The 14023-nt window shown below is 46.4% G+C and overlaps 1 protein-coding gene across 2 annotated transcripts; it reads right to left on the reverse strand.

Moving 5' to 3' along the window:
* Positions 1–1469: 1469 nt before the first annotated feature.
* PM20D1 (peptidase M20 domain containing 1) lies at positions 1470–13774 on the reverse strand. Of its 2 annotated transcripts, none has more exons than XM_023941886.2 (13): positions 13495–13774; positions 11543–11629; positions 10789–11021; positions 9178–9264; positions 8317–8450; positions 7781–7900; positions 6946–7021; positions 6669–6730; positions 6346–6424; positions 5232–5303; positions 4557–4725; positions 3790–3889; positions 1470–3071 (listed from the first exon to the last, which is right to left on the reverse strand). In XM_023941886.2, exons 1-13 carry the CDS (start codon positions 13688–13690, stop codon positions 2942–2944), a joined length of 1545 nt encoding a protein of 514 aa, XP_023797654.2. In that variant the 5' UTR covers positions 13691–13774; the 3' UTR covers positions 1470–2941. The 2 variants fall into 2 exon arrangements, with proteins under 2 accessions (XP_023797654.2, XP_086717762.1); XM_086861636.1 differs by having other exon boundaries at positions 10776–11021; positions 13495–13766.
* Positions 13775–14023: the final 249 nt, after the last annotated feature.

Genomic DNA, 14023 nt, shown 5'->3' on the forward strand with positions numbered 1-14023 from the left:
CACACACTGGAACTGGGTTAACACAGTGCTCAAATGTAGCTGTCAATGTGACTGAGTTACCTGAATTCAGAGCAGAAAATCAGGCTCTTCCTTCTTTCTGTGAGTCAGAGGTAATTGCTCTCCCTGCTCGAGGCACAGTGACTCACTACAACACAAAAAGAATAGCCCTGGAGTCGTTAATCTGTGTTTTCATCATGTGCTTGGCATTCTCCAGTAGCTGCTCACACCATGCAAGGCTGGAGGTGATCTTAACAGAAAAGGCATCATTCATATTATTCTTACTATTTATGTGAATTTTACACCCCACTTAGGAACTAAGTGACATCCTCAGGAACATCTGGGACAGTGAAATGGGGTAGGAAGAGACTTGTCCTGGCAGGAGGGGTGTGCACACACCAAACATTGAGTGGAATTGTGTCAAACAATTTGTCAGCAAATGTGATAAAATGAAGAGGCTTAAGAACATGAAGGCAAAGCTGCCCCACGGAAAAAGAACAGATAATCAGAAGTGACTGGGAAAACGCATTTTAGTGGCCCCTGAGGTTGCAGCAAAGCTCTGCTGAGCACGTCCCTGGTGCAGAGGCACTGCGAGATCCCAGCCCTGACTGATGAGCAGCACTTAATGAGCTCTGCAAGGAGCTGCCCCAGCCAAATCTCATGGCACACATTGACTCAGGAGCTGCCAAACCCAGCCCTGCCTTCCCAGCACCCTCTGCCCTTCACTTTTCCTTCAGCAGCAAAATGAATCTTCTTCCTGTAAAGAAACAATCCTCAGCACAACAGAAGTGAGGGGGTTTTTGCTTGGGGGAAGATTACAGAATATATAGGATGCTTTATGTCTTTAGGACACATTTGCTGGTACAACAGGTAACAGATCCCTCCTTCCACACCACAGCAGCGTGATCCAGGTCAGGATTTTCATAACCTGTGCTCTCTCATGAGATTTTTCCCATTTTCTCCCTGTTTTCCCATTTTTCCAGTCCCTCTGACTGGCAGCACAACCATCAGCTGTTAAACAATACTGACCCCATACAGCCACAGCCAAAGCAAAGGCTTTAAATTCAGTTTTACAGAGATTTGCCAGAGAAAAAGCAACAACAACAACCCCTTCTCTGCACCTCCCACTGCCAGGGCTGGGCTCCATTCAGTGCTGTGCCCACACATCACTTTTGCTGTGCCTGCACACAGGAGTTCACAGGAGCAGTGACACCTCCACAAAAGAGCCACAGACACGTGGCTGAACAAATCACAAAGTGCAGCAAACCAGAAAAGATGCAAACTATTTACTGCCCAACAATGCCTGGCCAGGCTGAGCTGATTTTTGTGCAGAAAAGGGAGCAAAGATTAAAGCTGGCTGGAAAATAGGTGGGTTTGTTTTGATGGAAACTTTATGGATTGCTCAGGTGTGGGAATGACTTCACTGCAATTACACAGCTACATAAAAAGACTAAATAATCATCAGAAAAGAATTCACATTCCTCATTTTATTAGATGAAACTGTCAGTTTTGTTTCAATTATTCAGTGGCTGATAGAGTTGGAGCCCTCTGGCCACAGTGATAAGATCAGACTACAAATAAATAAGAGAACGGTGAACGGAAAGAATTGGAATCACAGCTCCATCAGTGTTTTTCAGGATACATTTCAGGGTATTTCCTGTACATTCCAGCAGATTTCACAGTATGAATTTAGAGCAGAACATCCACCCATTCCAGTGCATAATTTAAGTTCTGAACAATGTCTGTGCAGCAGGAGGAGCTGTGCTGGTCCCTGCAGCACTGTCACACAGCAGCTTTCAGGCTTTTCTTTGGCTAACACCACATTGGTAACTATTTACTGATAGAATTAATTTAATTAACTGATTAAATAAATTACTTGTCTAATTAATACTGGTAACCCCAGCTGTTAAGGTCAAAAGAACGCTGAACACTTTAGTGCTGTCACAGGTAGGCAAGAAGTGCAAGATGAAGCAGAGTCAACATCCATGGCCTGCCTATCCCAGGATTCCCAAAAAACTGAGCAGGAAAGTGGAAATGGCTTGCACTGAGTGAAGGAACAAACCTCTGACCCCTCTGACCTGGGAGAAACTGAAGGGCTTCCCATCTTTCACAATCAGGTTCTCAGAAGAGCAAAGGAGAAGCTTAAACTGATTCAGTGAGAAAAGAGACGAGCAGACAACAGGGACTGAATTCCTAATTTAAAGCTGCAATCCCTTATTCTGACACCCAGTTGTACAAGACACCTTGAGCCACACCACGAGTCAGGGAGGGAAAAAAAATAATCACTAAAATGATGGGAAGGGAAGTTTTCAACACCTCCTCAGTTACAACGACATACAAGTTCTGGAGCAGCTGAAATTAGAGTCAGAAATCAGTGCAGCCATGGGAGTGAACACTTGCACTGGCTCAGAGTGCCAGGGATGCTGGTGAGAGCATTCCCTGGGAAGTAACTTGGGAGAATCCCCTGGGAAAATCCCCTGGGAAGCAGCCCATGCCCAGCAGCAGTGCAAGAACCTGTCAGTGTGGCTGTACCAGTGAGAGGAACCCTGTCACCAAGTCACAAAACCTCCCCCTGAGCTCCTGGCAGACACCTCACCTGAGAAAGATCCACTCACCATAAAAAATGAGTTTGTCAGAAGCACACAAGATGATTCACCTGGTGCTGAGTGACTGCTGGTTAGACCTTAGATTTTAGTGATTACAAATTTCAGAGGCTTAAAGTGCTGAAAAATAATTAGTGTCAGATTAATGGCTGCACATCAGACCACGGAGAGCAGAAATCAGGGTTATTTGTTGGGGTTTGCCAGGTTCCCACCTGTATGTAAACCACAATATAAAAAAAAAACCCCCAAATTCCAGCTGTAGCTCAATACACAAAACACAAATGGATCTTCAACCCCTTCTGTCCCCGAGTCCACCTGCAGCTGCTCCTCTCAGGAGTCTCTCAGAGCTCGTGGGAGTTGGCGTGGGGTTCTGGAAGTGTCTCAATGTCACAGTTCTTGATCAGCTGAAAGAGAAACTCCACCTGTTTCTCGTAATTCTCAATGGAGATTCTCTCATTCAACCCATGGATCCTAAAAGAAGAAAGACATTTTTCAGTCCAGGGGCAATTTCTGACCCAAGTGCACACACCCAGCATCCTGCTTGGCTGTTGACTTCATAAAGCAGTGCACAACAGAAAAACCCAGCAATACAGACCAAAAACTGCACTGTAACCAACCCAAATTTACTGATTCAAAGGCTCAGAGCCCAGCATCTATGTCTGGAAAACATCTAAAACTCTAATCTGGAAATAATCCTAATGGCCCCTTTCTTGGCCATTTCTGTCACTGTCCTGTACAGCCAGGACACTCAACTCCTGCATCATCTGCACCTCAATAAAACAGGAAATCTAAATAAGCAAACAATCCCTTAATGATGATGTTGTTATCACGTAACTGCAGGAAATTTCAAATCAATTCAGAGTGGCAAGTGTCCAAATACGTGGATAAATCTGCAGGACAAGGCCAGCCACCACACCACCTCCTCTCACACTGCTGCAGCACACAAAGGATCTGCTCAGCACCACTGAATCAAGCACTAAATGGCTCCTGCCTGCATTTGAAGGAACGAGGAGCCAGGGCTGACTCTATCCCAGGGTGATTTCCACTCCCAGCACCCAAATCTGCAGGAAATGGGTGGCCTGACAGCATCTGAGGCCAAGGTACTCAAGGCTGGGTTTCCTCCTGCCCTCTGCTCATGGATCTTCTGTTTCTCTGGGCCCACCCCAAGAGCTGCCCTCGTGCTCAGTACCTGGGGAGATCATCCTGTTTGAGGAGCAGAGGGTTGAACCTGTAAATGGCCTTGGTGATGTTGGTGAAGTGCCTGCTGTCCGTGTTTCCGATGCACGTGCCTGGAAAACAAACCTCAGGTTTGTTCTGCGGGAGAGGAACAACTGAATGTTAAAAAGTGACCCACCTTTCCCCAGGAGAGAGGAAAAGCAAATGATGACAGTCCTGCACTGCAAACATGGATTGGTGCATCCTGGAGAACATTCTCTGCTTCAGGAATAGAGCTGAACACACAACTCGCCCTAACAAGTGAGCCTTGACACTCAGCCTCCCCAAAAATTTAAGCTTCAAACTTCAATCCAACAACTACAGAGCTAGGAAGGAGCTGCAAAAAAAAGGGGAAGGGGCTGGGATCATAAGGAACAATACAGAAAAGCAGGAATGGCTTTGCCAGCTATGAAAACAATAAAAGAAGAAGCTAAAGCAAGACCTCCTCCTCTCCCTCACAATTCCTTTCTTCCCTGAAGAGATTTCTTTGTATGTGCAGAGAGCCCAAGTCAAGGCTCATTGTTTCTGTCAGCTTCCTGTTTGCTTTTTTACTTCCACTACTAAAAAACAACATCAAAACTTTTAAAGCATAAAGAGGGAACGGAATAAAAAGAGGAAAAAACAGCTGTTTCCAGTAGTTAACAGCTGGGGTGGAGGAGTACACAGCAAATGGAAACAAGGCAGTGCTGGGGGAGGGAAAAGCAGAAGAGGAAACAATCATCATCATGTGCCTGCTGTCACCTGGGACTACACTGTCAACATCTGGGAAAGTGTCCAGGATGGTTCTTTGAAAAATATGGATTGCAAATGTCTGCTCATCCCAAGGACTGATGGGCAGGGGGTCAAAGGCCTCCACCACATCAATCTTCACCCTGTCATCAGCAATGGTGTTCCTGACTGCCTCCAGCACCTGTGGGTGAAACATAGAGACAAAATGAGCACAAGAAATGAGAAAGCAGCCCTTAGAGACATCAGCAGATGTTCAGCTTTCCAGAAGACATCTGTCTGTGAACTGTCAGTTGTGGCTGCAAACAGACTGAAGGTGTGTCAGTCTCTCTTCCTCTTCTGAGTGCATGGCTGATGCTTCAGCTGAATGTTTTAACCAGATGCACATCATTGTCTCAAGGTACTTCTGAACTGCTTCAGCCCTGAAGGGCAAGTGCTCAGCCTGCTGCTCTTGGAAATTATGGCATCAAATATTCCAGAAAAAGCTTCCAGAGAGAGAAACTTCCAGCAAAGGCTTGGGGAGGGAAGATTTGTACTGAGAATGTTTCACAGCTGCCCTGGGCTGGCCAGGCCTGTCAGAGCTCCTGAAGTGTGCAGGATCCCCAGACTCTGCCAGGTCACAAAGCCAAGGCTCCCATTCAGCATCACAGATGATCCACGTGCTCCTTGGCATGAGGAGATCTGAGATACCTCAGCAGCCGTCTCGGCTGAGTGGATCCTGAAGTTCACCGTGGCTCTCGCAGAGGAAGGGATGACGTTCACCTGGAAAAAAGGAAGGGCCAAAGTTTAAAAGGCAGTGAAAACCAGAATGAAACTCCAAATGCAAACTCAAACTGCTCAACTGCAGGCCTCAGATGCATCACTGTTTCCTCCACGTGTGATGTCTCCTTCTGTGTTAAAACACCGTAAATCTTATCTAAAATGCAGATAAATACACAAAGAAATATTTGTCAAATAAATAAAAATGAAGTTAGTTGTTACTTACATCAAAGTTTTTCTCTCCCTTCAGAAAATTTATACTGAGAAAGTCAAAAACTCTGGATTTTATTTTTTTTTTTTAAAGTGATATTTTTCTTTCATTGTCACATTACATGCTTCATGTTTGGGTAAACGTAAGTCACTTAACAAATGATTTTTATTGAATGTGTAACTCTTCCTATCTACAGACTGAATATTTACAGCTTTGTTAAACAAAATCGTGTGTAATCTTTAGAAAAAACCCCGAGAAACCAGGGTGTCACTTTCCTCCTGGCCACTCCGTGTCACTGTTCAGCCACTGCATCTTTGCCTGTCCAGTGATGCTTTTCAGACACAGATTCTTTCAGGGACACACCAAACACAGCCTGTTTATTTGCCAGGGCTCCAGCATTTTTGGACAGCTCCAGTTCCTTATCAGGCCAGGATCTGGCTGTTATCTCTCAGTTCAAGGTGCACATTTAAACCACCTGGGGCAAACCCCAGACCCCTGCTACAAATGGCTGGGCCAGGGAAGTGTTTGTGACTGTGGCAGTTTCAAATATTGCCTTTGATACTTTGTAGGATTATGCAGAAACCACATTTTCTTGTGGTTCTAAAATATTAACATTCTAAAATATTAACAATTTGAACAGTGGTGGACAGAGACCAGCTGCTTCTGAAAGGAAGTGGTTTGCAACTGCAGCCAAATCCAAGACACATCTGAGGTAAGAATGAGACTGTGGCACCACACAGGGCCCACACTGATCTTAAAACTGGATATAAATAGGTGGAAATTAAATGTCTTGATCTTCTCATCATAATTACTTGAAGAAAAATCCCAAAGTACCTTGATTCCTGCATTAAACAGGGTGACTGCAGTGGTTGTTCGGATCAAGGCATTGGTGGAAGGTTTCCAGGCAAGGACTCTACAAAAATAGAAACAAACAAACAGAATTTTTCAAGTAAGTTGAATATTGCTAAAAAATAAGCACCATAATTCTACAGGCAATAAGCTGAATGATGGTTTATTCAATTAATGAAGTGGTTATTAACAGGAAACCACCGAATTATCTGAACTATAAAATAACTGATTTCCTGGGAAGACTGGAAAACCCTTCATCTTTTAAGGGTGAGAGGCTGGGAATGTTTATCAAGGATCTCTTTTCTTACCTGCTGACAATAGGTGAGAACAGCCACAAATTGCTCATGATGATGTTGAGGGGAAACTTGAACTAAGGGGAAGAAACAAAACCATGAATCAGAAAGTTTTTATTTGTCAAGAGCGCGGTGGAGTCACTTGAATATGGACAAAACAATTCCAGCAGAAACAATAATCTGGGAGAAAAAACAGCTTTTTTTATCCTTTCTCTAAATTCTAAATTCTCTAAATTCTTCACTGGGTTACTCTTATGGAAATTTGGGAATGAAATCCTGCTTCTCTCCTCACCTCTGCTGCGAGGTGCTCCATAGTCATGAGCTCTGGTCCGTAGCCAAACAGGTTGCGCAAGGGATTCTGCTCCAGCCTACAAAACAAATCAACATTCAAAAGGTAAAAAACCAATTCTCTGGCTGTTATTGCTCCAGAAGGATGTCAGGAATCTGATTTGTGAAATGTATCCCTGTTATTGGAGATGCAATCACACTCTGCTCTCCTGGTAAGTAAATGTGCAAGCACAGCTCTGCAGATTTCTGGGCATTCCAGTCACGTGCAAAGATTTCCTCGGAGAAACAGCTGAAAAAAATCCCAAAGCCTGGCTCCTATAAATACATGGAAAACCAGAAAAATAGCACACAAATCTCACCATGTCTGCACATACTCAGTTTGTCTAAAATATCTATTTCTTTCCCAATTTGGTATCTACACAGAGATGTAAAGAGATGATTTCTGCAGTCACATTATGACTATTCCATGTTCACTGGCTTGGAGAATTCCCAGCTGAGGTAGCAGGGATGTGCAGGAAGGAATTCCAGAGAAACCCTGCCACCCAAACAAAGGAATCTCTGCTGCTACAGAGTAAATTAGGGCAGACAGCACTCGTCTTGCTTTTAGAGAAGTGGCTGACACTTGGAACAGCTGAAGTGCAGAGACTCTGCAGACACCTGGCAATTGTTCCTTGGCTGGGAATTGCATTTCTGCCCTTTAAAGTGAGCTACAAACTGCAATTTCAAATATAGAACAGCAATTTGAAAAAGACTCTAAACACAAATAGTTAAAGTCGCATATCAGTGATTTAGGAGTTTGTTTGACTGTGTTTGACACTGGGTGACAGGGAAGCTCTCACCTGGACATGGCTGCTGCCAGAATGCCAATACTTGTCTCCTTAGGAGGAAAGGATGAATGTCCTGGTTCTTTTTCCACAGTGAAGTTCAGTGTCATTGAACCTTTTTCTGTGACAGCAATCCTGGACAATGATAAATTAATCAATGAATTAACAAATAAATGACTAATGCAATTCCAAACACACACGCACAGAGTGTATAGATAAAAATAATTACTCTGCATAGTTTTAGTATGATAAAAACCACTCCAGCAGCAACAACAAATCATTAACACAGTATTTAGATCTCTGCAGGACTGATGCCTGGGTTAAGCAGTGCTGTGAGCACGGAATTAAAATGCTCAGTGGAACACTGTGCCTCTGTTAGCATGGCTGTGATGGACAGCAGGCAGAGGCTGAAGGTCCCTGCCCTGCACTCTGTGCCACTGCTGCAGCTCCAGCAGCACGGCCACACGTCTTGGAAACACTCTGTAATGACATCAACGATGGCATTTATCACTAATTAATGACTGAAAATGAATCATGGTGGTCACTCTTACATAGCCACTGGCTTCTTCACCCCTGCAATGATCCCATCCAGCACTGCACTCCCCTCGTCCAGCAGGAAGGAGAGTTTCACTCCTCTGGCTTCCAGCAGAGCTGCAATTTTCCTTGCCCCCTTCAGACCAGACACCTGTGGAATCCAGGCAGAGGAACTGATCAGATCCAGCCAGAACATTGGGAGGAAAACTGGAAAACATCTTGCTGTTGGCTACAGCACAAGGAATGCACAAAATGCCCTGGGGAACGGCTCCAGAGCAACCATGAAAGATTCCTCCAGGAAAATTAACGGCAGATTGTTAATGGCCTGATAGCAGATGAATTTATATGCATGGTAAGGAGTGCTCTCATTGATGAGTCACTGACTGCTGCTTTCATTTTGATATCTCAGAGCTATAAACTCCACAGATCAGCAATTGCAGACCTATTTATTTCAACTATTAATACTTCTTTGTCTATTTTGACAGTGCATAACCAAACCCACCTCCCTTGTCTCTCTGTACCACTGGAACATTTTTGCCAGTTCCTCCTGAACATTTGGCACAGCCATGTGAATCTCAACCCAGCTTTTCCTGTCTCCAAAATTGGATTCCTGCTGCACCTTCCTTGCAGAAAAGAATTTGAAGCGACACCCTCCGGTGTTCTTTTCTCTTTGCTCATCACACCAAACCCTTTGTGAATGTCACTCCAAGCCAAGCAATCAATCCATAACTGTGACCTGGGGCCTGACATAGTATCTCCCCACAGAACCAAGAAAAACAGGAAAGACCTTCCAGCTAAACAATGTTTCAAAATTAAGCCTTGTTACCTACAGGAACAATGTGAACAGATTGTTGTTTCAAGGAAAGGAAAGAAAATACCTCCTCATCGTGGCCAATGCCAACGTAGAACGAGCGGCGGGGTCTGTAATTCCTCCTCAGCAGAAATTCCAGAGCTTGCAGGATGCCCTGCAGGAAAAGCAGAAGGTGCTGAACCATCCCTGTGTGGTAATAATGAGAATAAATGCAACAGAATGCAGTGTGATGGAAGAGAACAGCGATGCTTTCACAGCCCTTGTGCTGCTCACAGCTAAGCCTTGATTCCTACAGCTCCCACTGAGGATATTCCCATTCCTTGGAAAAGACACTGCAGTGGTTTTGATCCACAGTGCTCTGACAGGTGCCACAGTGTCAGGGTAGGGAGGTGAAACACAGAGCAGCTGGTTCAAACAAACTGCACAGGGAGCCCACAGAGTCAGAATCATCCAGGGAATTCACTGTTCCCTAAAGTGCCTCTCACACACCCAGACGGGCTCTCACTGGAGCTACCAAACCCAGGGAGTTTAAGGAGAAGAATGTTTTGTACAAGAAGTGCCAAGATGACAGAAACAGAACAAAAAACTTAATCTGAAGAATTAGAAATTAAATCTACCATTTGCTAGGGCAATATATATATTAAAAAAACCAATTTTCTTTATTATTCCATCTCTCTTCTCCAATTTAACTTACTCAATTTGTCACATATCACACCTCTACATTGTCAACACCCATTTTTTGCCATGTTCACTGAAATTGCTGATTTTTTTATTTTTTTTTTGGCCATTTGTGGAGTTACTTGTGCAGCTCACAGCAGAATGAAGCACCAACCTAAACTTTTAAGTTTCAAGGCTTTGAAATTGATGATTAAATATCCTGGAACTTTATAGGAATGTGGCCTGTGTGACACTAAACATCTCAAATTTAAACACAGGGCTGCCATGGAAGTCATCATTAAAGTCACAAAGGGACAATTTCCTTGTTAATTTTTCCATCAGCTTTTCCCAATGAGAAATCTTTCCCAGATCAATCTTTCCTGAATCCATTCCTCCCAAATGTGTTTAGTACAAAAGCTCTTTGTTCTGCCGCAGGCTGCATGAAAGATGCAGGGTTGTTTGTCTATCCTATTAAATAAACAATGTTTAATTTGAAACTCAATCCTTTTCAAAGGGCCGGTTTTGGCTTGGAATGCTTCTGTGACACCTAGGAAAAAGGAAAAGATCTATCCCTGGTCTCAAACACAGCATTTGACAGAGAATTATGGAATGGTTTGGGTTGGAAGGGATCTTAAAGCTCAGCCAGTGCCACAGGCAGGGAAATTTCCACTGTCCCAGGCTGCTCCAGCCTGGCCTTGGACACCCCCAGGGATGGGGCAGCCACAGCTTCTGTGGCCACCTGTGCCATAAAACTTTGAACTGGCATTTAACCAAATACATCTGCATCTGTGAACGGGATTCTCCTGATGCTTCACGAGTTTTAACCCTCTTTTCTTCAGTAACAGCGGTCACACCGCTCCATCTCCAGGAAAAGTTGGGAGAAAACTGCAGGACTTGGAATTTATCCCTAACAGAAAGCGGGGTGAGAGAGACAACACAGTGAATTCCAAGAGGATGGATTGCTCCCCTCGGCCCTTGCCAGGCTGTGTCTCTGTGGAAGGACATTACCAAGCACACGTACGATGGCAGAGTTTTTGTTATCCAGTGTTCCTCGCCCGTAGATGAAACCCTGGTGCTCTGCAGCCGAGAAAGGAGGGAAATCCCAGCCCTCCTGGGGAGCAGGCACCACATCCATGTGTGCCAGCAGCATGTAGGGCAGCAGGCCAGGGGCAGAGCCCTGAACTGTAAACAGGTGGCTGTATTTCCCAACAATTTCATGTTGGATGAACTTTGAAGAAAATACAGCTGGGAAGACTGTTAAGAAAAAACAAACAATAAAAATTAAAGATGCATGTAAAAGTAAAAATTAACAATAATGGCCAATTTTAGCATTATTTCACAGAGTTGCCACCTAGGTAGCATCGGGGGGGAATTGTAAATAAGACATAGCAGAGAAATACAAGTTCTCATACTTGGGGTTTGAAACTTTCCTAAAAAAAAAACCAGAATTCTTGTTCAGCAGTGCTGCAGCTCTTTTGCAGGGAGCAATGATGGAATTGCCAAGAAATCAGGTTGAAGCAGCAGCAGTCATCCTCTTTTTATTTTTTTTATGGCATTTAATGATCTCAAGCACCAAAAAACATCATTCCAAGAAGCCTTTTGGGGCCAAACCACTGTCGCAGAGGGGACATGTGTGTGACATTTCTGACAGACCTTTCTTCAGCAAAAATATAAAAATCTCTTCCCTTATATCCAGGAATGACACATGCTCTCTTCAATTTGTTTATGAAATAGAAATACAGCAGCAGAGATTGCCAAGGCTGAAAGTTCAGTACCTTTCTGAATGTAACTCCCAAATTCTGCCATGGCAGTTGTATTCAAATCCTCTGGAGACCTGGACACAGTTGGGATTTTAATGGCCCCTTCAAAGAAACACAGAACAGGAATCACTCAGCACCAAAATCAAACAAAGCTCAAACTGCACTTCAAATGGGGAAACACATTTATGTTCCTGAGTGTTTTTCCAGGCTTTAAACATTATTTCACAGCACAGCACGAGCTGCCACGACCCAACAAAAGACTGGCGTGCTTCAGCTGGGCCGTGCACATGCAGCCACCAGCATTTCCTAACAGCTCAGCCAAGGTATCTCTCCAGATAATTTGACTCCACTTTTCATGCTGAAGTGTTGAATGATATTGTTAGAAATGCTACTGTCCAGGAGCAGCTGCAATTTGCTCGGGTGATCTGATTCCCCAGAGCCACAGACTCCTCTGGCAGCTGGACAGGCAGCTGAGTTGGCAGTCCAAGGTTCCTTCTCAAGAGTAAGGCAGGTTGTGATGGTTATTACACCTCCATATTGCTCTGTTAATTAATCTATATAAACAGACAGGGCTTTTGTTGGCCCTTTTGGTCTGCCGTGTCATTTAAACAGGTTCTCCAACATCCAGTCCCTGTGCTGCAGAACGTGGGGATAACTCAGTCCCAGCTGCCTTTCCAAACAGCAGCTGCCAGGAGAGGTTTTGGATTCTTTTGAGGTTGTGTGATTCATGAATTAACACAAAAATCTATTGTGAGCCTTCATTTTCCCATTAAAAAAAGAATGCAAACATGATCTGCTAGGCAATAAATCCTACGAACCAGCAAGGTATGAGGTTTACACACAGGGTTTTATCACTTGGTGCCAGATTGTGGTTTCCTGCACAGTGCCAGCCCTACTGAGAGCTAAACCCCTCAAATCTTCTACGTCAGACAGCACAAACAGCCCAGGACTGGTCACAGCAGTGCTGAGCAAGAACAAGAAAGGGAGAAAATCCTGACAGTGTCTTATCCAGTGGACAAAGGGATGTCTGGAAATGCCGTCACGGGTGTCTGGTGAAGTTCTGTGTGTACGCGCAGGAAACGGTGGAGAAAATCAACACAGGGCAAGAGCTGGCTCAGGAGAACCCCAGGATGGCTGAGGCTGGAAAATCCCTCTGGGATCAGCGAGTCCGAGCTGTGCCCGATGCCCACCCTGAGCCCTGAGTGCCACCTCCAGCTGCCACCTCCAGGGACGGGGACTCCAAACCTCCCTGGCCACTTCCAAGGCCTGGCCGCCCTTTCCATGAGGAAATTCCTGCTGCTGTCCGAGCTGAGCCTCCCCTGGCCCAGCCTGAGGCCGTTCCCTCTCCTCCTGTCCCTGTTCCCTGCGATAACATCCCAAATCCCCCCCGGCTGTCCCCTCCTGGCAGGGACTTGTGCAGAGCCAGGAATTCCCCCTGAGCCTCCTTTTCTCCAGGCTGAGCCTTCCCAGCTCCCTCAGGATTCTCCAAACCCTTCTGAGCTCCCTCAGGATTCTCCAAACCCTTCTGAGCTCCCTCAGGATTCCCCAAACCCTTCCCAGCTCCCTCAGGATGCTCCAGCCCCTTCCCAGCTCCCTCAGGATTCTCCAAACCCTTCCCAGCTCCCTCAGGATTCTCCAAACCCTTCCCAGCTCCCTCAGGATTCTCCAAACCCTTCCCAGCTCCCTCAGGATTCTCCAAACCCTTCCCAGCTCCCTCAGGATTCTCCAGCCCTTCCTGAACTGCAGCGCCCAGAACTGCACACGGCGCTCGAGGTGTGGCCTCAGCAGCGCCCAGCAGAGATTTTCAATCACTTCCTTAGTCCTGCCGGGAGCCAACACCCGGTTCCTGCCAGGGAAAGCACCTGGGGCGAGGCCGCCTGCACACCCGTCCCCCCGTGCCCTGGATCCCCCCTCAGGAGGGGCCAGTCCCGGGGCGAGGGGGGCTCACAGCGCTCGGGCCCCCTCACCTCGCAGCGCCTCCTTGAGCTCCCGCCGCTCGCCGGCGCTGAGGGCGGCGGTGCCGGCGCTCCGTGCCCAGAGCCGCGGGACCCCGGCCGGGGCTCGCAGGACGAAGGCTCGGAGCAGGACGGTGGCCGCCAGCGCCAGCACTACCGAGCCCAACGCCAGCAGCGCCGCCACCGCCGCCCGCCGCCCGCCCGCCATCACTGAGCGCCGCACACCCGCAGCTGACGAGCGTGGCCCAGAGCCAATCGCCGCCCGCCCTGTCGGGATGGCGACCAATGAGATTGGAGCATGGGCGGGTTGGCCCCGCCCCTCTCGCGGGTGCTGCTGGGAGCTGTAGTTTGCAGGGAATATGGCGGCTGCTGGAAGCGCGGAGTTAGAGAATGGTTTACGTTGGAAAAGCTCTAAAATCCCATTTTATTCCACCTCTGCCATGGTCAGGGATACCTCCCACTGTCCCAGGCCGCTCCAAACCCTTTCCAGCCTGCCCTTGGACAATTCGGGGGTGGGGCAGCCACAGCTTCTCTGGGCAAC

This window comes from Cyanistes caeruleus, chromosome 24 (genome assembly GCF_971803275.1).
Source record: "Cyanistes caeruleus chromosome 24, bCyaCae1.hap1.1, whole genome shotgun sequence".
Taxonomy (NCBI): Eukaryota; Metazoa; Chordata; class Aves; order Passeriformes; family Paridae; genus Cyanistes; species Cyanistes caeruleus.